General features: G+C 39.9%; 1 protein-coding gene across 2 annotated transcripts in view; it reads left to right on the plus strand.

The window, feature by feature from the left end:
• The first annotated feature begins 1,833 nt into the window (after window positions 1–1,833).
• rock1 (Rho-associated, coiled-coil containing protein kinase 1) overlaps window positions 1,834–27,406 on the plus strand; it is a 28,219-nt gene continuing 2,646 nt past the window's right edge. For both annotated transcript variants that reach the window (XM_017426056.3, XM_017426057.3), the window contains exons 1-31: window positions 1,834–2,662; window positions 13,961–14,042; window positions 15,696–15,796; window positions 15,887–16,024; window positions 16,179–16,354; window positions 17,065–17,149; window positions 17,292–17,436; window positions 17,543–17,681; window positions 17,864–17,955; window positions 18,978–19,137; window positions 19,348–19,420; window positions 19,547–19,635; window positions 20,009–20,057; window positions 20,281–20,416; window positions 20,794–20,885; window positions 21,148–21,394; window positions 21,806–21,912; window positions 22,005–22,155; window positions 22,603–22,763; window positions 22,849–23,033; window positions 23,525–23,594; window positions 23,692–23,795; window positions 23,891–24,056; window positions 24,180–24,273; window positions 24,359–24,447; window positions 24,546–24,737; window positions 24,819–24,984; window positions 26,494–26,564; window positions 26,658–26,746; window positions 26,895–26,973; window positions 27,131–27,395. In XM_017426056.3, the coding sequence (XP_017281545.1) occupies window positions 2,570–2,662; window positions 13,961–14,042; window positions 15,696–15,796; window positions 15,887–16,024; window positions 16,179–16,354; window positions 17,065–17,149; window positions 17,292–17,436; window positions 17,543–17,681; window positions 17,864–17,955; window positions 18,978–19,137; window positions 19,348–19,420; window positions 19,547–19,635; window positions 20,009–20,057; window positions 20,281–20,416; window positions 20,794–20,885; window positions 21,148–21,394; window positions 21,806–21,912; window positions 22,005–22,155; window positions 22,603–22,763; window positions 22,849–23,033; window positions 23,525–23,594; window positions 23,692–23,795; window positions 23,891–24,056; window positions 24,180–24,273; window positions 24,359–24,447; window positions 24,546–24,737; window positions 24,819–24,984; window positions 26,494–26,564; window positions 26,658–26,746; window positions 26,895–26,973; window positions 27,131–27,395 (3,886 nt within the window). In that variant the 5' untranslated portion in view covers window positions 1,834–2,569. The remainder of the gene's footprint in view (window positions 2,663–13,960; window positions 14,043–15,695; window positions 15,797–15,886; window positions 16,025–16,178; window positions 16,355–17,064; window positions 17,150–17,291; window positions 17,437–17,542; window positions 17,682–17,863; window positions 17,956–18,977; window positions 19,138–19,347; window positions 19,421–19,546; window positions 19,636–20,008; window positions 20,058–20,280; window positions 20,417–20,793; window positions 20,886–21,147; window positions 21,395–21,805; window positions 21,913–22,004; window positions 22,156–22,602; window positions 22,764–22,848; window positions 23,034–23,524; window positions 23,595–23,691; window positions 23,796–23,890; window positions 24,057–24,179; window positions 24,274–24,358; window positions 24,448–24,545; window positions 24,738–24,818; window positions 24,985–26,493; window positions 26,565–26,657; window positions 26,747–26,894; window positions 26,974–27,130; window positions 27,396–27,406) is intronic.

The following is a 27,406-nucleotide window of genomic DNA, read 5'->3' on the forward strand; positions in this document are numbered from 1 at the left end:
CGCAGCCAGGACGATGCCTGTCTGTTCTTTACAAGTCGAAAACATATCAAATAATAAAGGTTCTAAATGTGTAGAAACAAACAAGGAAAACTGGAGACGTTTGCATTTTCTCATTAAACAATTATGCTCGTTTTAGCTTGTAGCTGTGTTTTTGCTCATTTCAGCTTTTCGCCACTGCCCTGCTAATTGTAGCGACTGTTTGCTTTAACTAACTATTCAGTCTTCAAAGATTTCAGCAAAGCTGTGGCTGCAAGCTAAAATGAGCAAAAACCATAGCGACGAGCTAAAAACTAGCAAATCTGTAGCTTTAAGCTAAAATCAATTAACCTGTTACCACAAGCTACAATAAACAAAATTGTAATTAAAAGCTAAAACCATAAGTTTAACAATCAAAACCATAGATACAAGCTAAAACTAGCAAAACCGCTGCTAAAATGAGCAAAACAGTAGCTAAAAGCTGAAATTAGCAAATCCATAGCTATGAGCATAAACTTGAAATACCAAAGTTACAAGCTGTAATTAGCCAAACTGTAGCCACAATCTAAAATTAGCAAAACTGTACCTAAAAGCTAAAACTATCAAACCATAGCTGCAAGTGAAAACTCGCAAAGACCGTAGCTATAGTATAAAATCATCTAAACTATAGCTAAAAGCTGAAATTAAACAAAACAATATAGCTAAAATTCATTAACCTGCAGCCAAAAGCTAAAAGCAACACAGGAAAACAAAAACAGACCAAGTAAGCTGAAGTAGATTTTAAAGAAGACAAAGTTCTGAAGGTATTTGAGCTCTTGATGTGTTTCTGTGGGGAATTACTATTATTACTACCTTTTTGAAAATAAAATGACTTATTCTGAATAGTATCACAGGTACAAAAACCAAAAGTCATAGCATACTATCTCCAATTGAGCTGAACGTTTTAGAAATTTGAATGTTTAAAATAGCACAAAGTATAAAGAAGCAGTGAGATTCCAAATGACGTACAGAAGAAACTATAAATAGGAATACAATATACTGCCTCAGCAGTCACACAATGAAAGAGGAAAAAGGTGAACTGTTGCTGAACAGTTTTTTGTTTTGCTGATAAACTGGGAGGCATTCATGCATGAAGTGCCAAATGCAAAAACATTCTCTTTCACTTTATTATCAACCTACCTGCTGGTCATATAAATATATAAATCCATGGGAAATTTGTGTAACCTGTATCTACAAATGACCTAAAACAGCATGCCAGATCAAAACTCTGAAATTCAGAATTCTGTTCGCCCAACTTGTGAAACACTGCCCTCTGCTGGAGGAAAAGGGTAACACAGAAATATATGAACGTGATTAACTATTAACTTTGAATTAGACATTTATTAAACATTGAAGAGTTTTCTCTCATAAATGTGCAACAAACAAATAAAGTTATTGATTATGTCATGTTCTCCAACAGGACAGGACTGCAGTTCCTATTTCTATATTTATAAAGAGGTTGCTTTCACATCATTCAGAGTCAGTTAATGACAACAGGAGCAAAGTTGATGGCTATCAAAGTGTCTGAAATGTTTTGATTGTAAATGTAAACGAAGAATTAGACTTATTAAAACATGTTGTTTTCTGTGGTTAAATGTTGTTGTTTTTTTGTAGGCCACGAAAATGCACTTAATGGATTAAGAAAACAACTTTTAAGTACAGTAAATACAAATTAATAGCAATATTAAATTGGTAATGTTTTTTTTTAATGAGATCCTAAAGCTTACTCTAAAATATTTGGGAACAGCATTGCGCTGCTTCTGTGAATTCTTCAAATGCGGAGTTAGCGTAGCGCATGCGCAGTGCGTGACATTTTGAAGCAGCTTCTCCGGGGTGTTTGAACAGGAAGGCGGACATGTTGGCCGAGCTGTGTGAGAAAATTGTGCACAGTATGCGATTGTTTTCCGAAAACTAAAATATATCGTACTTTATTTTTTTATTTATATCCTCTTTGAGAGTCACAGCCGTTCGGACGGGGAACAGTCGTTGACAGTGCACGGGACGCAGCGGAAAGGACTACCGTTAATCGTTGAAGCGACTCCGTGTTTAAACTTCGAAATTTGGAAGAAGCAGAAGTTTTTTTCCCACCACTTCTACTTTTGAGCTGTCAAATTGTCGCTTTCTGCAAAGGGCCTGGCGCATATATGGGAACGGTCTAGGACTAGTCATTCCTCCAAACTGTTTATTTTCAAGAAGACATTGTATTTACTTTTTAATTGCCTTTTGTTTAACCGTTTTAAGCCCTTATCCTCAGTGGCATCCTGCGGAGGTTGTCTAATCTGTCGCCGCATTTATCTTTGCCACTGAAGTTGTTTGCCACTCATACCGGGACGGAATATCTTCCGACTTCGAAAATGTGGAATGTTGGCTGCGACCTCAACGCCTTCGTTGTCTGTGAAAAGTCGAGGACGACGATGCATTTTCTTTGAAGTGAGGTGTAAAGTTCACACGAAGAAAAGGGATATTTGGCTAGCTAAAAGCTAGCTAGCTGCCTCGCCAGTGGGCTGTTTTTGTTCACAATAACCCAACGTCGGGACTGACTTTTGACAGCAAAATGTCTTCTGCCGAAAGTATGGAGGCTCGATTTGAAAAAATCGATGCCATGTTGCAAAACCCCCAGTCAGAAATAAACACGGATTGTCTACTGGTAAGTTTGTAGCCTGTTAGCTAGAGTCAGGCAGCTAACGCCATTCGGGGTCAGTCTACTCCTTGGAACAGGAATTATTCCCTAGACTAATTGTAGAGTTGTCACTTTGTGAACTTTCTGAACCTGCTTTTATTTATTTATTTATTTATTTTGACAATTTTTATTATGTTGTGTTCATATCTTTTTGGGGCATACATTTAGTGCAGAGGTAGATCAGAATATAACTTGAGTCAGGTTGCATCATTTTGTGGTTATTTGGCTTCTTTTTTAATGACTCACCTAGTGTTACTCCTTTTAGCCATGCTGTGTATTTGAGATCATATGGTGTGGAGTTCTGATTAATAGGACTTTCATACTGTGCGGTATGCATCTCTTTGCATCTGGACATGTCTGATGGCCCATTTGATAAAGTGTTCAGTAAAAACAAACCTAGATAAGACAATCTGCAGTTATTGTTTATTGGTTGTTTTATTAACTCAGCATGTACACATCCTACATGAAAAGCAATGCTTATTTGGTAAGAATGGCACATTACAGCTGTTCTCCACACTTGTATATATTTCTAACAGTTCAAGCAGTTTGCAACATTACATTTAAGCTAATAATTTCTTGCCACACACTTCAGATTGAGTTGCAGTGTCAATGGGTGCTGTTTGGACCATTAACGGCTGACTATCAGTAATGTTTTGTCTGGGTGCAAGTATTCCAACATCATATAAAGTGTTAGAGTAGCTTCAGGCCTGTTGTAACCTGCAGCCCTCCAGCTGCATCAAAGCGTTTACCTCGACTGCTTCCTGTCTAATTGGTGTCAACCTGTGAACTGACTCTTCAGTAGGAGGATGGAAGGCAGCTGCCGCCATGCACTAAACCTGGAGCTCCTTCATTGGTTTTTACGAAGACAATCTCGGGAAACTGGCTCACAGTTGAGGGGGATGACAGGAAGGTCTTGATGTGTTAGAGATTTGTTGATATCAAGAAAAATGTCAGCTTGGGTAACGGCAGCACAGCATGTTTTCACAAAGATCTGGCTCCAAGTGATTCACAAGGACAGCTGTACTTGCGTGTTTGCATGATGAATTTCAAATTTTAGGCGGATAAATAGATTTAAAAGACAATCTTACTCAATATTCTGTGACTAACTCAAAATTTTGATTTGCTGGTGTGAATACATTTTTGCAGTTATACCAACACTCAGATTTGCAAAGAAGGGATACTAGTTATGTATCTGTCCATTTCAATAAATATTTTTTAATCCTGATAAAATTGAATAGGATATTGTAGTTGGAAGAATACTTTTCTAAATGAAAGAATATCACATAAACTCTTTATTTGGGGAAAGTGCGTTTGTCCTATTACCCCTCTCATGTGCCTGAGTTGTAGTGTTTGTGTTATGAATAAGCTGCTGCAGATAACCGCCTAATGAAAAGAACACATGCTTGGTTTCTATGACCTCCTGTTAAGTTGCAGAAAAAGGCTATTAAACTCACCTAAAAGTCCACATGCTCTGCATTTTTAATAGCAAAAACCTGTGGCAACTGTGGGGGCGCACACACAAGGGGGTTGTTTATCTCTTTTTCCCTTCCTGCAATCGCTCCTGATCAATGAATGGCGGCTTTTTGCTGAGGCTCTTTCTGCCGCCATACAACTCCACCCACAGCTTAATAAAATTCCATGTTTATCAAATAACCTCTTGTCTTTGACTGGCCCGGAGTTCCCTGCATGTCCCAAAGCCATTCTGCATGTCTGGAGAGAGTTGGGAACGGGAAGGCAGCTCTGAGGTAGTTGGGTGTGGGCACTGCTTTCTTGCCATAAACCAAAATTATGTGGACTGAAGGGTAAAGACTCATGTTTCCGAGGGCTGTGAATCAGGACATTTAACTCATAAAGCTTCCAGCATGCTTGGCTATGACTAATGGGTTTCATCAGAATGCTCAATTCAAGCTTTTATTGGCAGCTTTGCTTTTCCTGCCACAGCATTTTGTTTGAAGTGTAGCACTGTTAGAGTTTAACTTTTCCCTAGGGGCTTGGTCTGCGTTGTGTAGAGAAGATATTTAGCCTGTACATTACCACTTGTGGGCTTTAAAATCTTTTTTTTTTAAATTTTATAAACCTTTTTACTTTATCCTTAATTTCCAGAAGAATGCTAGTTGAAGTGAAGAGTACAATTATGTTAAACCATTCATTCATTTTATTGTAACTCTATGCATAGGAAGTTAAAGCTTGATAATTATACAATAGCCTATTAAATCGTTATTTACATTTGTCAACTTGCTTTCAAATTATAGGGCTTAAATAGTAAGTTGGACTGAAATATGTCACCTGTTTAAGTGGTAGCTGGTGTTTAAACGGAGAACCTCAACCCATATGTTTCTGACCAATAAAGTCAGCTGCAGACAATTTCCTTTTTGCAGCCTCTTCTCCTTGCACCATCTGACGTTAGTTTTAAACATCTTTTATATATAGTAGAAAGAGCTAATTCTGATTCCTTCATTCAGTAAAATAGAAGACATGTTACTGCAAGTGCAAATTAGTACTTTTTCTATGGAGTACACAGTTGGTCCCACTCATAAGACGCTCTATTTGCAGTGGAAGGTTAAGTGTAGGAAGTTGTGTTGAGAAGTGTAACATATCATGTAATAGGAAAGCATAATCTGTTTAATTAAACCAAAGCATGACTGCAGCATAATAAATTTTTAATGCAAAATCAGTCATACTGATAAAGCATTCAGCGCTGCTTTTTGTTTTGTTTTGTTTTTTTATAAAACCCATTAATCAACGTAAACAAAGTCAACAGCAGCTAATGCATCTACAGTTTCTGTTTTGTAAAATACACAACTGCTTATGACAAAAAACCATTCTTATAATCGCTCTGTCAACAAGTTCCACACACAAACTCATCTTATATTAGCCCCTCTCCTCCTAATGTAAAAACATACAAGCAGAAAAGTCTTCTCAGGTACCCTGTTGCTACCCGAGCATTGTTGAAGCCCAAGTCTTTTCCACCTTTTTAGCAAGTTGTTGTTGTTTTTTATAGCAATTCCTTGTTGCAAAATACAGCAAGAACAAGATTGTAGCCATTCCTTTGCAGACATGAATAAAGAAGAGTTTGTTCTATTGCATCACGTAATGAGGAATATATGGGTGTGCTCCAAATATATATGCAGCTGATTGTACCAAGTGGTTTCCAGTATCGTCAGTGATTGCAACAGCCTGACAGCTTACAGGGACATAAACATGAGTGAGACAGGACACGCACACACAAAGGCATTCGGTGTCTTAACTGCAAACACACTCTATATAGTTATAACAGAAAATGAAGTTCTTGTAATTGAATTAACCCAGTAAACACATTCACTCATTAACAGCTTTATCAGATTTTGTATTATAATCACAGTCTGGGCAAATCGATGTAAAAGATGAACAGTTTCTGCTGTATTTCCAAGTCTGAAGTAGAATGTAATGCCTGCAGTGATCTGATATTGTTTTCCTTTCTTTTTTTTCCCCACCGTGAAAGCAGCATAAGTAATTAACAATTTGTGATGTAATTTTTTAAAATTGTTTAAATAATTAATTTGGTATACCAAAACACACAGGCCAGTGAATTAGACCTTGACTTGATAAACGTGGTGAAGTTATAATCAGGATTTGAGCTGCTTCTATTGTCAGACAGGTTCAGAGTTGTCAGCTGTAAACTGCTCCCCTCAGCCATTCAGTTATGGGAACAACAATTGGCTGAGCTATTTGTAGCTCTGCATGACCTCAACTGAGTGATTACATTCAGGAATGCATACGAAAATGATCTAGTCATATGGTAACAGATTTTTTTCTTTCTTTCTTTGTCTTTTCCCCTTAAACTTTACATTCTTGTGCTTTTTATCTTTATTTCCGAAAGCTCCTGACCCATGCCTTGGTTGATGAGTACTGAGTTATATACAATGGTAATTTGTTTGGGTGAGGCAAAAAAAAAAAAAAAAATGCAGCATGAGCAAGTAAATAAATTTTTACTTAAAGTCACAGTGGAAACATACAAGTGCACTCCATCCTTGGAGTAAGTCGTTGCAGTTTTCTCATGAAAGCATTAGTGACGGTGATTTTTGCTGGCTTGGACCTCCATAAGAAAATGGAATGCCCCTGTTTGGCCACTGCTGGGTTCACTGTCACTGTCATTTATCCAGTAGAGTTGGTAGATAAGCAGTCTTTCTAGGTAAGTGGGCTTTCCTGTCAGAAAATGTTATGTACAGCCGGAGAACGTGAAGCCAGTTCAGACAAAGTGAAAAGTTCAACTAAACAGTGCAAATGCTTACTATGATCCATTACAATAAACCAAACGAATCATCAGGAACTTAAATATTGGTTTCTGTGCAAGTATGAGTGAGCACAGAGGAAGTGAAGCGGTGTTTCATGCTTTGAATGGCTTCGTTGGTTTGTATGAACACATTTGTGTTTACATGGGCTCAGCCTACAAGCGGGGAACTGCCTTTATTTGCACGGCAGACTGGATGGCCGTCTGCGCAATTGTTCACATGTGGAAAGCATATTGTGCCGACGAGGTGGCAGAAAAGGAAGTGAGAAGTCGGGCTCAAGTCGGGCCGGTTCACATGCCTTCTGTTGGCATGGAGAAAAGGATGATGTGGCCGAGTCTCACATGGAAATGTTAACTCAGACTTTTATGTCTGGAAAAGAGCTTGTGTGCATTTTTTCCCCTTCAAAATGTTAAGAAATAGAAGAAATAATTGCATGTTTAATGCTAAGCCTACTATATTTTTGTAGAGTTGCGCACCCCCCCCCAAAAAAAAATCCCCCAGGCAGCACTTTTTATAAAAATCTAGTGATTAGCTAGATTTTCATGTTATTCAGTAATCCTGGGGTTGTGTCACCCTTTGCCTGGAGCGACATCAGCAGGATGTTTCCTCCTCCTTACCAGGACTGCCACATGGTGTTTTTCTATAATAGTCTGTTATATTAATTTCTAGGTCTTTATCTGTTTGACTGTCAAACAGACAGGAAAAAATGGTACATCTGCTCACCTAGATTGCTCTGAATTTCTTGCTAAGAAAAAAATAAGCTTTTGTAAGTGATCTGCTTAAAACCTGCTTACAAGTGTTTCTTATGCTTCTTCCTCTGGCCTTGAGCTGGTTTCACCGTGATCTGAGCTGCATCTGAGCAGCTCGACAGCTAAGAGCAAACACAGGCTGCTATTGTTTTGACACTGGCCCACAGCATTTATGATCATAAACACAGATGAGAACAAGTTATAGAATCTGATGACATTAACAAGTGTGTACCATAGGGTTTGGCAGTAATACGGTTATACGGCATTCTGCAATATTAATTAATGGTGATGATTATTCTTTGAATACCACCCTTAAAAATCTCTGCTGGTCATTGAATCCCAGCTGTTCGAAAATAAGTTTAAACTTTAGTTAGGTTTGTGTTTACTCCTTGTAAACACCTCTTCTGCTGCCATTCCTGTAGCTAAGCTGCGTTATTGTTATTTTTTTCTATAGTGACAGAAAAAAGTGAGGGGGACAGGACACACAATGGAAGAATGACCAGAAGCAGAGTGGACTGGATATTGTACAGACCATGTGATTCAGAAAAATGGCAGAAACATAACAATACCCACTTCCTTTTGGGAGGTTCAAGACAAGCACACCTTTGAGTTGCGTATTTAATTGAAGGTTTGCAGCCTGCTGTTTCCTGCAGGGTCCTGAAACGACTAACGTACTGGCAGCCCCCCACCCTCACCACCTTCTTACTATAGCATGAACCTTCTGAAAACAGATTATAGCGTCAAAGTGTTTCAGCAGTTATCTTGTTTAGTTGAAATCACTTTGTTTTGTGATGTGATAACCATCACAATTTACTAAGAAAGCATCCTAAACCTTTCTAGGCAGCTGATGATGATGCATACTGTGCTATATTTTGAGGTAGGTATCAGAGTATCAGAAAATGGATACCACCCAATCCTACAGTACTGCTACTTAAGATTTTAGGTCTGTTAACTAGATAGGAGTGTAAAACTTCTGTAGTGATACCAGTTTATAAAAGAGACTCAGATACTCATTTGTGGCAGTATTGACATAAACAGGGTCATCTTTCAGTTGATGGACAACTTCTTATAGCTCCTTTACACACAGACAGGCACATGACTCCTGTCTGTAGCATCTGAACACATAAACACAGCCTGACCCCCACAACAACACACAGATTGCTGACACACAGTAGTTTGCATCACACTTACTGAGCATTGTTCTCATTTTGATTGGGTTGTAGACTCTGATCCTGGCTTCAAAGGAATGAAAAAGTGGAGACAAAACTATAATTTGTGCTGCACAGAACATTTGCAGGAAAAACATTTGATGATATAGTTTTATAAACTGAAATGTAGGTCAAATATTTACAAGTTTAAATATTGCAACAAAGCTACAAAATGCTGTGCAAGAAAGTTGATGTCAGCAGTTTTCTTTAATCTGTTTTATACGGAAACCTTACCAAAAACATGCATGTTTGGTTAATTGGTGACTCTAAATTGTACCTGGGTGTGAGTGAGCTGGAACGGTTGTTTGTCTCATTTGTCTCCATGTCCCTGTGATGGGACGTGTCCAAGGTGTAGCCCCGCCTCTCGCACAATGACCGCCGGAGATGGACACCAGGTCCCTCGCGAGCTGGAATGAAAAAACAAGTAGAGAAAATGGATGGATGGATTTGTTTGTTTAGCCTATTTAAATTAGCTCTTTTTTTCAGATAGTGTTCTGGCACAGACTGTCATGTTGGTGCTTCAAAATTTTCATGCTACAACAAGCAACAATAAGAATTAGAATCCTTCTAATCTTTTAAGCCTGATGTTCCACCACCAGCATCGAAAATGGCTCCAAATATTGTTTATTTTCCTTGGTTTGGGTATAGAGTTTGAAACTCTAGTAAAAGGATGTTACATTGGTTTCATATAAGTTTACTGATACCCTAATGTGTGGCATTTGAGTGCAGCTCCTATGATTGGGGAAGACATAAATTTATCAGTTGATGGTGTTACAAACACATTTAATACTTGGGAGGGTCACCCATGTACAGTATATCTGGTAGCCTATTCAAATATTTATTTAGTAAATTTTGACTTTACTGTAGAGCTGCACAGAGCTTGTTTGTCCAACCCATTTATCTCTCACACACTTTTTTTTCTTGCTTCTGCCCCCTTGATGCACAGATGCACCAAATAAGTACATAACTACAAGGAAAATACTCAGTTGAACATTTTGTAGCAGGCAGAGATGAAAGAACTCAGGATGCATTACGGTTGTGAGTGCACATGCAAATGGAGTGTGGTTGCAGCCAATTTTACCAAGTAGATGTTGCAAGGGATTCGACTGCAGTCTCCTTAGTGAGTGGGAGAGAAAATGAGTAGCAGCACAGTTCCTTACAGCAATCTCAGTATTAAGAGGGAGAAGGGAAAAGATTTCTAGTTGCTTTTTATGCTGTGATAAATGATAAAAATATAACTTTGTTTGATCAAAAAACAGAGTTTTATGTGCTCACATTACATACAGTTCTTTATGCTTTCTGATATCCTCTGCAAAGTTTGCAGCACATCATTTTGCACGTTTTGATTGTGATTTCTATCCAGCAAAAATGTAGCTGCTGCTTTTTAAGGATATTGTTTTTTTTTTTTTTTCACTTACTATACTGTAGCTCCTCCCTCACTCTGGTTGTTTCACTTCAAGCATCTCAGTCATGACTGTCATGCACTCCGACTTCTTTGTTTTTTTCCCCCCTCTTTGTTTTTCACCCAGCTTCAGTGTGTGTGCCAGAGCTCTGCTCCCCTCGGCCTTCCCATCACCGAGTTCGGCACAAGCGCTGATTGAAAACCAAGTTCCACTCTGCGATTCTGTACTCGGAATGGACTTTTCTCTCCCTTCCTTCACTTTTTGTTGAGAACTTGTTTGGCCGCATACCTAAAATAGCTCTCTGACGTGTACGGTCCTGCTAAGGAATGTCTCTGTGGCTGTCCAGAGTGCTCTGCGGCAGGAAGTTATGCAAACGTGCATTGCTGCTCCCAGAGCCTTGTGATTAGGGTCTCAAAAGACCCAGTTCTTCAGAGCTCTCCCCCTCTCCCCTCCCCTCCCCCCAGTGTAGGCTATCTGGCCACTGAATGAACAGAAGGGTCCCTTTTCCCCCCTCTCAGTTTTTGGCATGTCGTGTGTAAATATCTTTTTCTTAAATGTTTACTCCTAAAGAATTTTTTTTTTAAACTGTGCTGAAGATGGCTCTGCGTGTTGTAACCAGCCTGTTTACTCACTGATTTCCCATATACTTCCCTAGCCAATTGCTAAGTCCCTTCTTGTTATTGTTATTCCCACCAGCCACTCCCCACCTCCCAGTTCTCCCTTTCCCCTCCTACCTGCCTTTTCCCAGGTTTCCACCCTTCTTGAAGGGCACTCGTCGGTGTTATGTCTCACACAGACGGGTTGTGGCCTTGACCTCCACCGTCAGGCAGAAGCAGCAGAGTTACTTAAGAGGATTCCTGTCTTTGACTGAGCTGCTGATTCACCATTTGTCATTGTTGGTACAGGGATGCTGACAGAAATATGTTTTCACCTATATTCAGTACACTGAATTGACAAAACTCTTGCTATGATAGTGTGTTCTGAGATTGTTTACCTTAAAGCAAAAAGCCTCAAATTTAAATTCTGTCCCAACTAATGAACTTACCACTTAGATTCAGAAGACATAACCATGTTAGAAGGCTTGTGATGGGGTTGGTTCCCTTCTGTGGCACAGACACAGCACAACGTGTGTTGAAGTGTTTGTGTGCCCGTTTTGTTGGATCCACTCTAGATTAGGGGAGATTAGATTAAAGCTCGCCCGTAGCTCTTTGTTCTTGCCAAGCCTGATGCAAAAGAGCATTCATGTATCTTCACAGCTTTTGGAGTTTTAATAATGTATACCCATGATTTTTTTTTCATTATTGTAGATTGTATTGTGTACTTTTCCTCCACCTTTTAATGTTAATTTGGACAAGCACTGATGTAAATTGTTGTCACTCACCCTCTCAACTCTTTATCGGCGTTAACACGTAAATGCGTTTGGTGTCTTCGGTCATGGTTTTTATTTAGCTTTAAGTGCTGACATTTTGTGAAGCTGAATTAAATTCACGGCCCACTGCTTGGCTTATTTTTAGTACATAATAAAATTGAGAAGTTGAGTGTAGTTCAGGCTTTGCTGCAGAACTGCAGGTACTTGCTAATCAAGTTGCCAATCGATAACTCGACTGATTTTCATGAGTAATTTGAGCTACAATTCCAGATGTCAAGGTTGCAAACAGCTGGGTAATATTGCAGCTTTTAGGTTTAAATTCTGTCTTAATGCTCATCATTTAGAGCTCTGTCAGTATGTTGTTGTTTCTTTTGGTGGCTTCCTATTCTCTCTTGTATTCATGGCATGGCAACCATTTGTTTGAACGGAACAACACTGTGCCTCCTAATAAGAGTCACTGTTTATGATGAGCAGTTGCTTCTCTTTTGACTTTTCCTCCCTATTTTGAACTCTTATGCAACTTTTGTATTACTTTTTATTTACATTTGCACATCGGTGCATCACTTTAACACAAGATGTTCAACATTTAAGGTAGCTTAACACATGTCAAAAACAGCGCCTTTGAGATATTTGCTTTTATAATCGTCTCCATTATGGCCAAACTCATTTTAAGAACCACAGAGCTAGACAAGCATGCTATCAAAGTCCAGCAAGCGTCGGCTGTCCAAGAATAGCCCTCTATTTCCCCAACATGAGCTCATAGCTGAAGAGGCAGCTCTCCCATGTTCCATCTGCTGCTGCATTACCGGGAGACAAATTGTTTTTCACATTATCCTCCGAAATGAAATCTCCGGACACAATTGCGTTAATGTTTTCACACTTCTGTTTAGTGACTGCGGTAACGGAAGACACAGCGTACAGATAGTGTTGTACATTAATGCAGGAGTGGACTCTGTGAGCTGAGGTTTAATGAAAGAGCCCTTATCCTATCAGTGTTCTTACGACACAATATATTTGCCCAAGTGTTTCTATTATATCTGTTGGACTGTTTAAACTTGTTGTTCTGATAAAGAACTTTTAATCAAACAAACATTTTATTGCAGTCAGTGTTTCCTTTCTTCTGGCAGTTGATCGTTTTTGGAGCCCAGTTCCTTTTTGTTTTTTCAGCTGATTGAAGAGGCATTAATGACCGATTCTGAACATTATTTACAAACTGCGACGGTTGTTCCTGATCAGATGCGAGCGAGACAGAAAGGTAGAAGTAAAACACTTGGAGTCCGCAGCCTACCGCGGCCAGTTTGGGGGATAGGATGTTTGCTCAGGGCAGGTCTCTTTAGTCCCATGTTTTTGTGGTTGAAAAAAGAGCTACTTCCGGAAAAATATCTTCGCGGTTAAAATTCAGCAAAGGTTGTCTAAAAAAAAACTGGGAAATGTTTTTATAGTGGCTACATTTCATGCCAGTTATTTGTTTATGTAACCGCTTTTTAAAACTGCAAAAGAGGAAACAATCTTTATCACGGTTTCACATTTGCATCTTGACTTTTTAAAGTTTGTCAGCCATGTAGCTTAAACGCACTTGAGGTCAGTACTCATTGTTAGATGATTTGTACACTCTTCCTCAGAATGCCGTAGGTGTGAAAAGAAACCACAACATTTTTCTTAGTTGTAATGGCAAGTGGCTTTTGTTGTAGAAGTGCTGCGGCAGATTTTAGAAAACCACAAAAGAACACATGACGTATCAGTTCACCCTAATCAGACTTTTTGTTTCTAATTTTTTTTTTTTTTAGATGCGAACACTCATAAATGAATATCCTTATTTTATTCATTTATTAGTATCTTTTATTTTTCAGCTCACCTGGTAGAGGATTCATGCTTTTATACGTCTGAAGTTCTCTGTGCCACAGCTGCTTCCTGATTTAAGTCTTCTGCCTGCATTTAAATGCTGCAATAAAAGACTACATTTAATTTTATAATAGTGCTGTTTAATGGGAGGAAATAAGGAAGATAATAAATCTTTGTTCTTTTTTTTTTTTTTAGAGTAGTCCTACCTTCTGTTAATGTGTGCAGCACTACTGAATTGTGTAAAACTCTCAACATGAACGATGTAATCTACACTTTCTGTCCACTGCTGGCTCTTTGCAGAGTTTTTACAAGGAGCCCCACAGCCTGGCAAGGAACTATTTGGTTTTCCTGTGTATTCTGCGATGATGGATTTGTTGAGTTTTGTGTTTCTACTTGTTAACCCTGTTCTTCTTCTTCTTTCAGGATGGCTTGGACGCTCTGGTGCATGACCTTGACTTCCCTGCCCTGAGGAAAAACAAGAGCATTGACAACTTCTTGAATAGATGTGAGCGCATTGATTCATTTATTTCCTTCTCGTGGTTTTCCTTAATGTAGATGTCCCATTTGTCTCCGCAGACCTCTGCTGCATATAGGGCTTAGGTCTAGGATCAGAAAAGGAGGCTGTTTTCGGGTCACTGCCACTATGTATGCTCGGACACAATAGGTGTCTGCTGCTTAGTGTCTCCAACAAAGGGGCTTTCATAAGTAGCTGCTGACCCATGATTCATTTTAAGGTTGGCTTCTTTTTTTTTTCAGCTGTGCAACAGTCTTAACTTTTTACTTAGACATAACAAAAATATCATTTCAAGGCTGCAAAACAGTTTTTTAAAGATATAGTGCAACTTGCTGACTTTCTGTAAAGATTTTTTTTTTTTTGGAAATGGTAACTATCATTAGTCTTAGTTTTTTTTTATAAAACGAGCAACTCTAAAGTGGGGGTGGGGCATTGATATTGTATTGTATTGGGCAAATATGTCTTTCATTTCCTGAATACTTTCTAGTCAACCTATAATTTACTGACAACTGGTAAACTAAACGACAGACTCTATGCTGCTCAGATTCAGCTCACGCTGCTCTGTTCCTTATGCTGGTACATCTTTTTTGTAGCCTTGGTTTCAAAAAGAGCTCCTCCCCAAATAAACTTACGTGAAAACTTTATTTATGTGCCAGCGTGCGTTGTTGATTAGTTGCTGGTGTCTTTTAATGAAGAGACTGATGCCCTGCAGAGAAAATTTAGCTTCATGTTCAAAAATCAACCTAAGCGACTGTAAACCATCGAACAGAAATCTGCCATTGTACATTAGCTCAGTTACTCTTGGTTCAGTCCTTTTGTGGACGGCATTGATGGATTTGGACTAATGGACTGGTTACTGAGACCCTGGACCTCAGTAGTGTGAGCTGCCTGAGGGGCTTCTTACTCCGGTGTAAAACACAATGCACTGAGAGACTCTGAAGTCAAATCAACTGATTGGCTCTCTGTTTGCAGGGATAACTCTTAGAAATCACTGCAGTTTAATTTTTGATTATATTTACTTGTATGTGTATGCTAATAAGTTTGGAAACTCAATCATGTTAACATTCCTGTATTATTGTTTTGAATAGTCAAGCAGTGCTTGTGATCCCATAAAGCTTAGAGTGAAAATGACCAAAATCACAGCTGTATTCTAATAGCTTGGGGCTTTATTTTTAGATCATTTGAACTTAGATGCTCTCACACCCCGCTTTTCCATGCATTCCAGTGCCAGTTGTGGCCCACGAGAATTGAAAATTATCCCCCTAGTACAGCCATGACCAAATCTGGCTTAGGAGTGGATACCATCTATCCTGGGGGAGCTTGAATTATTACATTGGGTAGAGGCCAACTCGCAATAGGACAAAAAACAAAAACTTTCCCTAAACACGGTCAGCTTTTTTTGGTTTGTTTGCCAACAGTTTGGTTTCTGTTCGAAACGTAAACATTACACAATTCCAAGAGTTTGAGATTGTTAAAACAGATATTTTAACCCCTTGAACTAATTTTGTGATCTAGTTTTTGCTGTGTTTCATGAGTGCCTTAATGCATAAAACTGAGAATCGGCCATGTTTGTTCTCTAACTTGGACTGTAGGGTTGGGCACAGCATCTATTTAATGTTTGTTTTATTTTTTACTTTTTTCTAGATGAAGAAACCATTAAAAAAATCCGCAGTCTACGAATGAAAGCAGACGACTATGAGGTGGTTAAAGTTATTGGAAGAGGTGCATTTGGAGAGGTTCAGCTGGTAAGAATTCAAGTTTTTTTGTAATGTATAAAATATGCACAGAGAACAAGACATGAATAACTGACTCATTTGTCACCTCATCTTTTTCAGGTTAGACACAAAGCCACCCGCAAAGTATACGCCATGAAGCTTCTGAGCAAGTTTGAGATGATTAAGAGGTCAGACTCCGCTTTCTTCTGGGAAGAGAGAGACATCATGGCTTTCGCCAACAGCTCGTGGGTGGTGCAGGTATGAAGCCTTGATGAAATGCCTAAAATCAAATAGTCTGTTACCTTTGTAGACCCACTTATGAACAACAACAGTTTTGTGCATGAGCTTGGAGAGATGTTTGTTCTCCTGTTATATTTTCTGAGTAATAATTTTCATCCTTTTCATTTTACAGCTCTTTTTTGCGTTCCAAGATAACCGCTACCTCTACATGGTGATGGAATACATGCCAGGCGGTGACTTGGTTAACTTGATGAGCAACTACGACGTCCCTGAGAAGTGGGCCCGCTTTTACACCGCGGAGGTGGTGCTGGCTCTGGATGGCATCCACTCCATGGGCTTCATTCACAGGTGGCCATCAGCATCCGTCTTGTTTTTTTCTAATCATTAAATTTTTTTCTCGATTGATTGCGGTGATTTAAAAAATAACCAGTAAGACAAGAACTCAGTACCAGAGACCACAGATGAAAAAGTTTTTCTTGTTAACTTTTCAACTCCATTCAACATTGAGATCCTGCCTTTTATATATTCTCAAACATGACTAAATATTTACTCAGAAAAATGGGATTAAATGTCTTGTTTTTGATGCTGATGCTACTGTTTGACTGCACAACCATGCTTTCTTATTAAAAAAAGTTTAAAATGCTGCAAATGTGACATTTTAAAAAGGGCCCATAAATACCAGAATCTGATTTTTATGGCGTAACATTTTGAAGTTTTTAACTACAATATTAAACCTTCTAAAATAAGATTATTGTCAACTTAAATTAATATAAAAAACTTTAATTGAAAAATGTATATTTTTGTGTAACTGGTATTTTGTGCGTTGCCAGAAGTTTTAAATTCTTTCAGTGAGTTTTACGCAAGAAAACACAAAAACAAAAAACAGTTGAATTCCATCTTTTTGCTTATTTCCAGCAAACCATCACATGCATTTATAAACTGCTTTATTGAGTGTTTGAGCACAGCTGGAGCTTTGGAAGGTTTTAGCTGTTCTTTGTTTACATGAAGTGTGCTTTCATTGCGATACCCGTGCTGACCATATGTCCGTGTGTCAACAGAGACGTAAAGCCGGATAACATGTTACTGGACAAAACAGGACACCTGAAGCTCGCAGACTTTGGGACCTGCATGAAAATGAAGGAGGTATCATTTTCAGTTTACTTAAAAAGGTTTTTAAAATATAAACAGTGGTTTTTATGTTATTATTATTGTATAAATAATGGCTCAGGCTCTGATATGTTTTAATAATGGAACGGTGATGAGTTTACAACGTTCGCCCCGTCAGGACGGCATGGTACGATGCGACACCGCAGTGGGAACTCCGGACTACATTTCACCCGAGGTACTGAAATCTCAAGGAGGAGATGGCTATTATGGCAGGGAGTGTGACTGGTGGTCGGTCGGAGTCTTTCTGTATGAAATGCTTGTCGGTGAGTTCTTAGTTAGTTATTTATTGGAAAAGCAAACCATTTAAAAAAAAAACCATACTCAATAAATATTCTGGTTTCCCATGACTTTTGTTTGTCTCGTGCGCAGGCGATACTCCTTTCTATGCAGACTCGTTGGTGGGGACCTACAGCAAAATTATGAACCACAAGAACGCCCTGACCTTCCCGGATGACAGCGACATCTCCAACGATGCCAAGAATCTCATCTGTGCTTTCTTGACTGACAGGTTAGATGGGAAGGCTTTCTTTGTGTGGAGGCACGCGTTTGATCCTACGCAGAGAAATTCTGGAACGAAACACGCAAAGCTTTCCTCTCTGCAGTAAAATGTTAAAAATGACCTTTTTTATATATTAGTAATTTGATGATGCATCAAAATTATTTAAAGTCAAATCATTTGTGTCCCCATAGAGAAGTTCGACTTGGCCGTAACGGCGTAGACGAGATCAAGAGGCATCCTTTCTTCAAGAATGACCAGTGGACGTTTGAGAGCATCCGAGACAGTAAGGCGTGTTCGTCATTAAGAACTCTAATTTTTACAAATCCCATTTCGTTTGGCAGTCTGAACTCTGTTATTTCAATCATGTAGCCAGTCATCATGTTTTCCATTTGACCTACTGCAGACAGTTGCAGGAAATACTTGTAGACAAGCCATTCATTCAGTATCCTTTCCAAGACTAAACGTGATTCCTGCTCCGAGTAATAATGGGGGCCAGGGATGGGGGGGGGGGCGCGGTTTAACTCGAATGTTAATGCGCTGGAATTGACATCGAAGCAGAGAGTGATTGGAAATGTAGAGCTAAATCCAGTAGCTACAGTCAGTTCTTTCGTGGCTTTATGTTTCATACTTCACTAGGCCGGAGTCAGTGCTGTGGTGTGTTTCAGTGACAGACCAACTGTATCAGCCGACTGAAAGAGGGTTTTAAAACACTTCTGTCTTAATGAAAGGAGCTGGAGTAATTGTTTTTGTCTGTTATTTTACGATAATCAGTTGTAAAATTATTAAAAGGCAGTCTAAAGAAAATATATAAATGATAAGATGTTTATATTTGAAGTAAACAGACTTTAAAGTAGACGTATTCATGGATTTTTGAAGATTGAGTATTGTAGAGGCAAATATAATAATCATTACAATGTGATTGCTCAAATTCCTCAAAGACAAAACAATTCCTGAGTCTGTCAAAAAATTCATCGACCCTCAGGCCTGCACGAAGCTCTTAGACCCAAAATTACATCATGAGCTACCACTATTTTGGTTATTACAAGATTGTTAATTCTTTATATGTTTTGGTCGTACTCATCTTTGTGTTTACAACATTGGTACAATAGATGGCAGCAAATGGAGTTCACGATTTTAAAGAAATTCAAACTGGCTTTACTTGGTTCTTGATCTTGTGACACTAATAAAAAACTTGTCAGGACTTAAAGAAAAAAAAAAAACTTGGGTTGTGAATTTTGCCACAGAGGTCATCGTGTGTCTCATGAGTTCTCATGAATCCCTCGCACCCTTGTGTCGTTTTGGTAGCTGCCGCCCCCGTGGTGCCTGAGCTGAGCAGTGACATCGACACCAGTAACTTCGACGACATCGAGGAGGATCGGGGAGAAGAGGAAACCTTTCCCATACCGAAGGCCTTCGTGGGCAACCAGCTCCCCTTTGTCGGCTTCACATATTACAGCAATGAACTGTAAGCTGGTCGCACTCGTTCAGTCTTCAGAATATTCAGGCTGATTCCTTCACTGTTTACATGTCGTTGAAAGTGCAAATGTTTGAACTGGCAGAGTAGAAGTTATTTTAAAGCTGACATCTCAGACGTACAGAGTCAACTCTTCATTTTGACTCTAACCCTTGTGAGCTTGTGTTACTTAAACTTTCATGACGTCTCTGATGTCTGCAGCACTTCCCGCCGCTCTACCTCCACAAAGAGCAGCGACAAACACAGCAGTTCCACAAAAGAAGACAAGAGTCGTGTGAGTAGAAGGAACTCTGTATCATGGAAAACAGCAGTCAGCTTGAAAAACTGAATATATATATATATATATATATATATATATATATATATATATATATGTGTGTGTGTATATTTTTCCTTTTAGCTGGAGAGCCTGCAAAAGCAAGTCTACCAATTAGAGGAGCAGCTCCACAATGAAATGCAGCTTAAAGATGAGTTGGAACAGAAATGCAGGTCTGAATTAAGTCCTTTGTTTTTACGTAATGTGCATTTGTTTACGTTGTCTAATTAAAAACACACATTTCTGTGACTTCATGACTGCAGAAATGTGGGGAAAACAGTTGAGTTTAGTTGTTACAAAAGCTTAAAAACTGTTTCCAGTTAAATTGTTTGATTTGAAAGTAAAAGCGTCCCTGAGAGAAGTTGCTGTTGTACACTAAAGGTGTTTTATTCCCTTGTGTTGTGTTGCTTTTTGGCTAGGTATCAAAAAGAAATTAAATGTTTCTATTAAGCGACTGGTGTTCTTAAGATCGTTTGTCTCTTCAGTTTTAAGTTATAAGAAACTTAAAATCTCTGATTTTGTTTTTCTGATTCTGCAACCCCCTAGGACATCAAATGCCAAGATCGAGAAGATTATGAAAGAACTGGATGAAGAGGTTAATTCTTTTTTTTTTAAATTTTTGCTCTGAGTTTAAATTGTCAATAAATGGATACTTTTATACTGTACATCCACTGAAACAGCCACCAAGTGTTTTCAGCCTTTAGCCCTTGCCATTACAGGTGTGATGTTACTATTAAAAAATAGAGTTATATATATTCCTTTTTAGCATCTTAAGCGTGACTGAGGATCAGTTTCTGCTCTGTTGTTCGTTGCTGCAGGCGAACATGAGGAAGAGTGTGGATGCTAGCGTGTCTCTGCTGGAGAAGGACAAGATCATGATGCAGCACAGGTTCACTGAGTACCAAAGAAAAGCTGACCAGGAGGCAGAGAAAAGACGCAATCTGGAGAATGAAGGTAAAGATCATAAAGTGCTGCTGATTTCTAAGTTAGACACTTTGACAGTCAGGTTTGTAAAATTCAAATTCATTCAGGACATGGGCACAGATTTCCTGAATTGTAATATATATTAAATAGAGATTTAAGTGAGAAGTCATTCAAAATTTATTGCACTTTGACTCTTATGTCCCTAACAGGATTCTCTTATTGTTGAGCAGAGAAGTAGTGAAAGCATATAAATATTATTCTGAGTTTCCAGTTGAATTACTACAAATCCCAGTGCATTGGTAGATTTGAGCTGTCAGTAACGTTTAATAGACTGCTTCTGGTTTCACTTAAATGATGTGATCTGAAAACTAGGCCTACTTTTAATGATGTATTTTCTTTCTCCTTAGTGTCAACTTTGAAGGAGCAGCTTGAAGATATGAAGAAGATCAGTCAGAACTCGCAGGCCTCGAATGACAAGATTGTTCAGCTGCAGAGTCAGGTACATAAGAGAGGAGTGCAGATAAACTTGTGGCGTACGGTTCTTTTCTTTTCTTTCAACTGTTTCGTCCAGCTCTGTGAGAGGGAACACCTGAAGAAAACCCACAGAAGTACAAAGACAACATGCAAACTCTGCACAGATGAGCCCAACCTGAGATTCAAAGCTAAAGTCTTCTGTCTTTCAGTCAACACTGTTAACATTGCTAACAGCACTTTGCCAATGAAGGGCACTTTATTAAAATTTGTTATTTTCTCATTGACAGCTGGATGAGGCCAACGCCTTGCTGCGCGCTGAGTCGGACACTGTGGCGAGACTGAGAAAAAACAACACTGAGCTGACGAATTCGTCGAACCATTTGGAAAGCGTGAACCGCGAACTGCAGGAGAGGAGCCGCGCGGGCGATGCAGTGAAGGCGCAGCTGGAGAAGGAGCTCCTGCTACTTCAGAGCACGCTGGACTCGGAGCGCAGGAACTACAGCCAGGGCTCGGAGGAGATGAGGGAACTGCAAGGTGACCTGCTGACGCTCAAGCCAGTCTTTCATTATAAAAGGAAAAAATAAGACTAAAATCAGAGGCGGCAATTATGAAATCAGGTTTTAAAGTAAAAAGGCTTTCTAGTTTCAACAGAGTACAGACGTTATTTTAATGTTAATCGCTCAGGGGTGTATAAAAGGAGATTTAAGTGATAACACCTCACTAGAAATCTAGTAAATCAACTTGGTGCAGTTCAAAATCTGTGAAGAAAAAAGGAATCCCACTCTCAAACATCCATGATGAATTTGCAAAGTTTAATAACTCTTACTCTCATCAGCAGCATTTTAACACTGGTGATTTATTCCATCAGTCAGTTATCGTGTTTGATCGAGGTATTCATGTTCTTAACATCAAGCAAATGACTCTTTGTTTTTGTTTCACTTTCAGCAAGACTATCTGGACTGCAAGAGGACAACAAAAACCTGAAGCTCAGCCTGTCCAAAGCTGAGGCGGAACGCAAGCTGGCGCAGGAGAGGAGCAACAACCTGGAGAAGGTACGCGCGGCGAGTGTTAGCAGCAAGGGCTTCCTAGGAAGTGTTGTTGATTTGTGTCTGTCTTATAATACTTATATTTCCCCTCCGTACAGGAAAAGAACAGCGTGGAGATAGACCTGAACTACAAGCTGAAGACCTTCCAGCAGCGTCTGGAGCAGGAGCAGACTGAGCACAGAGTGACGCGGGCACAGCTCACAGACAAATACGAGTCTATCGAAGAAGCCAAATCAGCTGCCATGAATGGTATGCCAGTCCCATGTCCGAGCATGCCTTTTCCTTTTCTCTCCTTGTTTTAAAAAAAAACAAACATTTATCATGCCCGGTCTTCTTCGCATTTACATTTTTATGACCTTTTTTCCACATGGGCTCATATGACAGATGGCATGTATCTTATTTCTCACCCAATCAGTTTCTTTTAGCCTCACTTTTCATTTTCTGTCTGATCTGAAGACACCTGAAGGTGCTGTTCGGGTTAGAGGAATTCAAGAAGCACGAGCCAGTGAGCATGTCGGGACACTGGCTCATTGCATATTTAAAAAAAAAAAACCATTGACACGTTCAGGTTAAATCTTGTCTTCTAATGGAAATGATTTTTTTTGTCTTTAATAAACAGAAACACAAAAACTCCACATTGCCAGTTTGTTTTGACTATAGAAGACTGAGTTCAGTTTGTCACTGCTCTGCTTTCAGCTGTTCAGCAAAAGGTGGCGGAGGAGACTGGAGCGAGGATGAGAGCGGAGAGCCGGGTCCTGGAGGTGGAGAAGCAGTGCTCGATGTTAGAGTTCGACCTTAAGCAGTCCGTGCAGAAAATGGAGCAGTTGATGAAACAAAGGGAGAGGCTGGAAGATGAGGTCGGTGAAAGGAACTTGTGGCATTTGAGCGTTTAGTCTTCGTCTCACCTCCGTTCTTCAGCGCCTACAATCCTTCCTTCCGCAGGTGAAAAATCTGCAAATACAGCTGGAGCAGGAGTCGAGTAAGCGAGTCCTGGTTCAGAGTGACCTGAAGGGCCGCATGCAGGATGTCGACCGGCTGAGGTGTTCGGAGAAGCAGCTCAAGCAGGAGATCAACACAGCGCTCGAGAGTAAACGCTCTCTGGAGTTCCAGCTGGCGCAGCTGACCAAGTACGCCTCTGAATTTTCAATCATAATATTACTTTAAATGTTCCCAGTACTTAAAAAAAAAAAAAGATATCAACCTATTCAATAATCTCTTGTTCAAAATAATGCTTAAGAAGCTCTGAAACAAGCTGGCAGGAGCTCCAGCCAGAACTTCTAATGTTCTTTTCCTGCAGCTCGGGGCAGTAATTCTCCTAAGAAGTTAATGTGTAAATTGCCTTTCAATTGCCTGTTATTTTCAAATAAGTGCTATTATTCCAGCTTAAAGCATTAGTATGTCAAAGCGGTTCAGGTTTTTTTTTATTTTTTTTTACACAAGGATTAGTCCCGCTTCATCCACTTATTTCCTGATCCTCTGATCAGCTCATTGGACTAAATGGGATGATTTTTAGATGCTTTTTTTGTTTATTGTCACCTAAAACGATTCTTTACATTTTACTCTTAAAGAAGTAAAAATAAGACGTGGATCTTGTTTGGTCGATGTGTTTTTTTTCCAGACAATATAGAGGCAACGAGGGACAGATGAGGGAACTTCAGGACCAACTTGAAGCCGAACAGTATTTTTCTGTAAGTATGCGTTGACGTATTTAAGGTTTTTCTGTGCCTCCTCGTTTAGTTTGAAAAACCTGAACTGTTTGGGTGTTTTTTTTTTTGTCTTTCTCAGACACTTTACAAAACTCAGGTCAAGGAACTAAAAGAGGAGATTGAGGACAGGAACCGGCAGGTACAAGAAGCACATAAAAGGGTGCAGGATTTGTTGGGTGAAAGGTAAGAGGCGAAGTGCTGCCGATGCCTGTCGGTCATAATGAGTGTGTTTTTATGAAGCAAGGACTAACTAGATCCCACTCTTCTCTCTCACACAGGGACTCGCTGTCTGCTCAGCTGGATCTGACGGTAACCAAGGCCGAGTCCGAGCGGCTGGCTCGGGGCCTTCAGGAGGAGCAGTACTGCGAGCTCATCCAGGAGAACAAGAGAGCAGCAGCCAGACACAAGCAGGAGGTCGGGGAAAAGGAGGCAACTATTGCTCGGGTGAGAAAAACCCATCAGGCTTTGGTTTTTTTTATTGTAAAAGTTCACAGTTTTACTGCAGGGCAGCAATGCTTCTTCTGCTTGATTTGATGTGTGGAGAAATAATTTAAAGTTTCTGTGCAGCTTGAGGAATCCAACAAAACTTTAACCAAAGACGTCGAGAACCTCAGCAAAGACAAAGCGGAGTTAACTGAGAAGCTTCGTGTTCAGGAGGAAGGTATTGTCAAGCTGCTGAACTTTACCTCCCTGTTGTATTGTAATGTAGTGAACAGAGTATCAAACAGTTTTCTTTTCTCTTGAAGAATACGAAGCAAACAGGGAAGAGCTTACAAATTCAATCAAAGCCAGCTACGAGAAGGCCCTCAGTACAGAACGGACTCTGAAGATTCAGGTAAAGATCTAAGTCTCGTGAGAATTCAGCGATCAGTTGAGCTGAGCGATGGCAGTGACTGATTCTTTGCATCCGTTCCGTCCTCCCTACTCTGTCAGGCGGTGAACAAACTGGCAGAGATTATGAATCGTAAAGACATGAAACTCGACCAGAAGAAGAAGGGCAGTACGGCGGATCTGAGGAAGAAGGAGAAGGAGAACCGCAAGCTTCAGCTGGAGCTCAATCAGGAGAAAGACAAGTTTAACCACATGGCCATCAAGTACCAGAAAGAGCTCAACGAGATGCAGGCGGTGGGCGAACGTCTCAGCAAACTGAAGTGCGGTTGGTTCTTCTAAGGGTTTGGTTTTAAATCAAATTTTTTAAACCGACAGCAACTTGCGGAGGAGTGCACGAATCGCAACGATCTGCAGATGCAGCTGGACAGCAAGGAGAGCGACATCGAGCAGCTCCGGGAGAAGCTGAACGATCTGCAGCAACGAATGGAGAACTCGAGCATCACCAGCTTGCAGGCGGACGAAACCGACAGCAATATTGCAGGTATGATCACACCTGCGGGGAGTCAGTCTCGCTTTTCACGACTCCCGGCGAGAATTCATTCAAATCCATTTATTTGGTTACTCTCCTACGGCAACAAATTGTTAAAACAATCGTGTAAAAACTGTTTTGCTATTATCAAAATCTCAGCTAATTTGAGTTTTACTGAACTCAAGTCCTAAAGAAGTCAATGTCTGTGATTTTCTCAGTAATAAATTTGGACTAAGATAGTCGTGTCGCCTCAGGTGACACGAACTGCTGAAACTGGTCTGTTTTTTCCAGTTTTACTACTTTATATTCTGAGTTTATTTTATTGCTTATTGGGTAAAGTTTCTAACCAAATTATTGGCTTTTTTTAGCAGTTATGTTTTACACAAAAACTTGTAAAAAGCCGAGCCAAGTGATAGTTTTGTTACTCAAGCTGCTGCGCTCGTTTGCCTACAGACTCTTTAATAAGCTCATATATAAACATGAATGTACTTTGTTTTCATGTATGTCGGTGTTTGTGGTTAAATCACTCTCTCTTATTTCCCTCATACCCAGTTGGTTCTCCTTGCTCTTCTTATCTTTGTAACTCCCATTCCTTTTCCTCTGTGAGTAACTCGGTGGACGAGCCCATCTTGCCACCTCATGCTGAAGCTCTTGTTTTGTCTTGTTTTCCCATGATTTATTTATTATTATTATTATTAAGTATGTTTGGGGTTTTTTTGCCAGAGGTGCTACATTTGTGGGATGAATTCCCAAAACCCTTTTGAAAGAAGCCTGATGGATTGTGGAGTAATTGACCTGTTTAGAAATAATTTCTGCTTTTTTTTTTAATTTACTAATGATGATGCTGACAGAACTAACTCAGCCTCACAAGGTCTCTGCTAGCAGTAGAGTTCTCTAACACCCTCTGAGTTTTATCACATCACTATCAGCACATTTAAAACATGTTCTGAGACATGGCACACGGCCCTGGGTTCTTTAAACACGTAACACTCTGGGTGTGTCTTTGTCAGCATGTTGACCAGAAGTTCTGCTCGTTTGGACACAGAGACCCCCCCTCACTCTCCCTACACAAGCCCCCTTTAAGTTCTCAGATCCTGTGATGCTTGTCCTTTCAGCTGCATGCACCGTTCCTATATAGTTTTTGCCACCAGACGATGCAGAAACCCTAACCTGTAGTGCACCCGTTTGTTTCTGTGAAAGGACTGAGTGATGATATTCACCGAATTCCAGCTTCTCAAATCTCAGCACAATTTTGCAATTAAAAAAAGAAAAAAAAAAACGAGTTCACCTTACACAGTATGCTCCTCCTGCATGGGGTATCTACAGTCCTGTCACCTGCTCCAGTGCGGTTGTCTTAAAACTCCCTGAGGAGTTCATTTTATGTTTAAAGTAGTGTGGTAGTATAACCTTTTTAACTTCTGTTTTTCTCCCAGTTGAGTTTGGGTTTAACTGTTGCATGACCTCCTTCCAGTATCTTTAATTCCTTCATGTTTATTAATTCTTTAACATTTCGCTTCACAGAATCCAGACTGGAGGGTTGGCTGTCCATTCCTAATCGAGCTAATATCAAGCGATATGGATGGAAGAAACAGGTTTGTTTCTCGTTTTCACTTTGAAGTCACCGTGATGCTGGTGACGGGCAAAACCAAGACTTCCTTTTATTCTATTCTCATTATGATTTTCAGTATGTGGTGGTGAGCAGCAAGAAGATTCTGTTCTACAACGACGAGCAGGACAAAGAGCAGTCAAACCCCTCCATGGTACTTGATATCGAGTACGTACTTCCTTTCGTTGCTCCTTTTTTTTAACGCATCTCAGTTTCTCAGTTTCAACATGAACTGAAAATAAAACCACTGAGAAGTTTGACGTTAGTTGGACTAATTCAGATATTGACGTGTCTAATTTTGGGTTTTCTTGTGCAGTAAACTGTTTCATGTGAGACCGGTCACACAAGGAGACGTGTACAGAGCTGATACGGAAGAGATTCCCAGGATATTCCAGGTAGGAGGGACCCTTTAACCCCACCATGCCCTGAACGTTTAGCTTTAGTGTCATTTGTTCATTTAGTCTGTGTCAAAAGGCATAGTGTGTTTTCTTTTTTTTTTTTTAATATATTTTTTGTTTGCTTGTTGATAATCCTCCTCCTCTGCTTATTCAGATCCTGTATGCCAACGAGGGAGAGTGCAGGAAAGACGCGGACATAGTGGACGCCATCCCTCAGGGCGACAAAACCAACTGTTTCCCACACAAAGGCCACGAGTTCATCCCCACGCTATATCACTTCCCCTCCAACTGCGACGGCTGCTCCAAGCCCCTGTGGCACGTCTTCAAGCCGCCTCCGGCCCTGGAGTGCCGCCGCTGCCACGAGAAGTGCCACAAGGACCACCTGGACAAAAAGGAGGATATTATGAGACCTTGCAAAGGTAAAAACCGG

The sequence above is a fragment of the Kryptolebias marmoratus genome, linkage group LG20 (assembly GCF_001649575.2).
Source record: "Kryptolebias marmoratus isolate JLee-2015 linkage group LG20, ASM164957v2, whole genome shotgun sequence".
In the NCBI taxonomy this organism is placed as follows: Eukaryota; Metazoa; Chordata; class Actinopteri; order Cyprinodontiformes; family Rivulidae; genus Kryptolebias; species Kryptolebias marmoratus.